The sequence below is a fragment of the Lucilia cuprina genome, chromosome 5 (genome assembly GCF_022045245.1).
Source record: "Lucilia cuprina isolate Lc7/37 chromosome 5, ASM2204524v1, whole genome shotgun sequence".
NCBI classification, from domain to species: domain Eukaryota; kingdom Metazoa; phylum Arthropoda; class Insecta; order Diptera; family Calliphoridae; genus Lucilia; species Lucilia cuprina.
The window spans coordinates 55,035,421-55,036,653 of record NC_060953.1 but is presented as its reverse complement, the minus strand read 5'-3'; the positions used below and the strand labels follow the sequence as shown (position 1 = coordinate 55,036,653).

The 1,233-nt window shown below is 25.9% G+C and overlaps 1 protein-coding gene across 3 annotated transcripts in view; it reads right to left on the bottom strand.

The window, feature by feature from the left end:
* Window positions 1-248: 248 nt before the first annotated feature.
* LOC111676893 overlaps window positions 249-1,233 on the bottom strand; it is a 5,437-nt gene continuing 4,452 nt past the window's right edge. For 2 of the 3 annotated variants that reach the window (XM_046952732.1, XM_046952730.1), the window contains 2 exons: window positions 440-1,228; window positions 249-373 (listed from right to left, as the gene is read on the bottom strand). In XM_046952732.1, coding sequence (XP_046808688.1) covers window positions 270-373; window positions 440-1,228 — 893 coding nt within the window. In that variant the 3' untranslated portion in view covers window positions 249-269. The remainder of the gene's footprint in view (window positions 374-439; window positions 1,229-1,233) is intronic. The other variant, XM_046952731.1, reaches the window with a different exon arrangement.

The following is a 1,233-nucleotide window of genomic DNA, read 5'->3' as shown; positions in this document are numbered from 1 at the left end:
TTCATATTAAAGTCCTTTTTTATATTATGTAAAAATCTCTTGTACTTGTGCAGGCAACATTAAGCTTGAAGTTAAGATAACTCGAATAATAATGAAAATATGACAGAGGTTAAAGGTTATAACCTAAAACTATAGGTTTTCACATTTTAGGATTTGATTGCTTTAAAAATTGATGTGATGGGGGAATTCCGTGGCCAGATAGATATGGATTAAACGTTGCTGAATACTTTTTCTAATTATTTTTTTTAAATTGTGTTTGGTCTGTGCTATTATAGTATAAAATATGCATTCAAATGACGCTTTCTAAAGGATTGTATAATATTTTTTATTAGAATCATGGTTTCTTCACATTCATTCCGAATGGAATTACATTCTGAAAAATATATAGAAAAATTATTTATTTTAATATCGTACACTAGTAATTTATAATTTTTTTTACCTATTGAAATACCGCCAACATTAATATTCTTAAATCGCTTTGGAAAGTTTCTATTACGCGATATTTGAACAATTGACTTTGTTGTCATTAATCTCTCATACGCTAGAGATAATTCTTTATTTAAATTTAATAAATTAAGTAAAAAGTCTTCCTCCGCATTACCAATGACACCAAATCTATTACATTCTAAACGAAGATATCGAAGATTTGTCGTTAAGGCTTTTGCTTCATGCTGATTTATTTTATAATAAACATATTTAATTGATAATTCATGTAAATGTCCATGTTTTAGCAGCAGCAAAAAGTCAGATATTGAAATACCATCATTTATTTTTAATTTATGCAAATATTTCAATTTCAAACAATCTTCTGCAATAAATTGATCACTATTAATATTCAGAACATTTAGATTTTGTCCAAAATTTGAAAATATCAACTTTTCATCACCGTTCGCATAATACAGCAATTCTTTAAGGTTTATAAGATTTTGTTCATTAAAACTTAATAATTTTGTAAAATTTGTGTCTTTAGTAATTATTTCAAGTTTTTGCAATGATGGTGAAATAGAAAAATATTCAAAATTTCCCGTATATGTTGTACTTAGAGATTTAAAACATTTCAAATGAATTCCACTCAATATTGTTTTCAAATTTGAATAAGTTAATCCTTCGCAGTCTTCGAGAATAAGTTCGTGTAATGTTGGCAATACTTTGAAATGTTCAGTAAGGCATAGGATCAAGTGTAAATGTGTTAAATATTTACAAGATTTTAATAAACTTATAAAAAAATCTTCA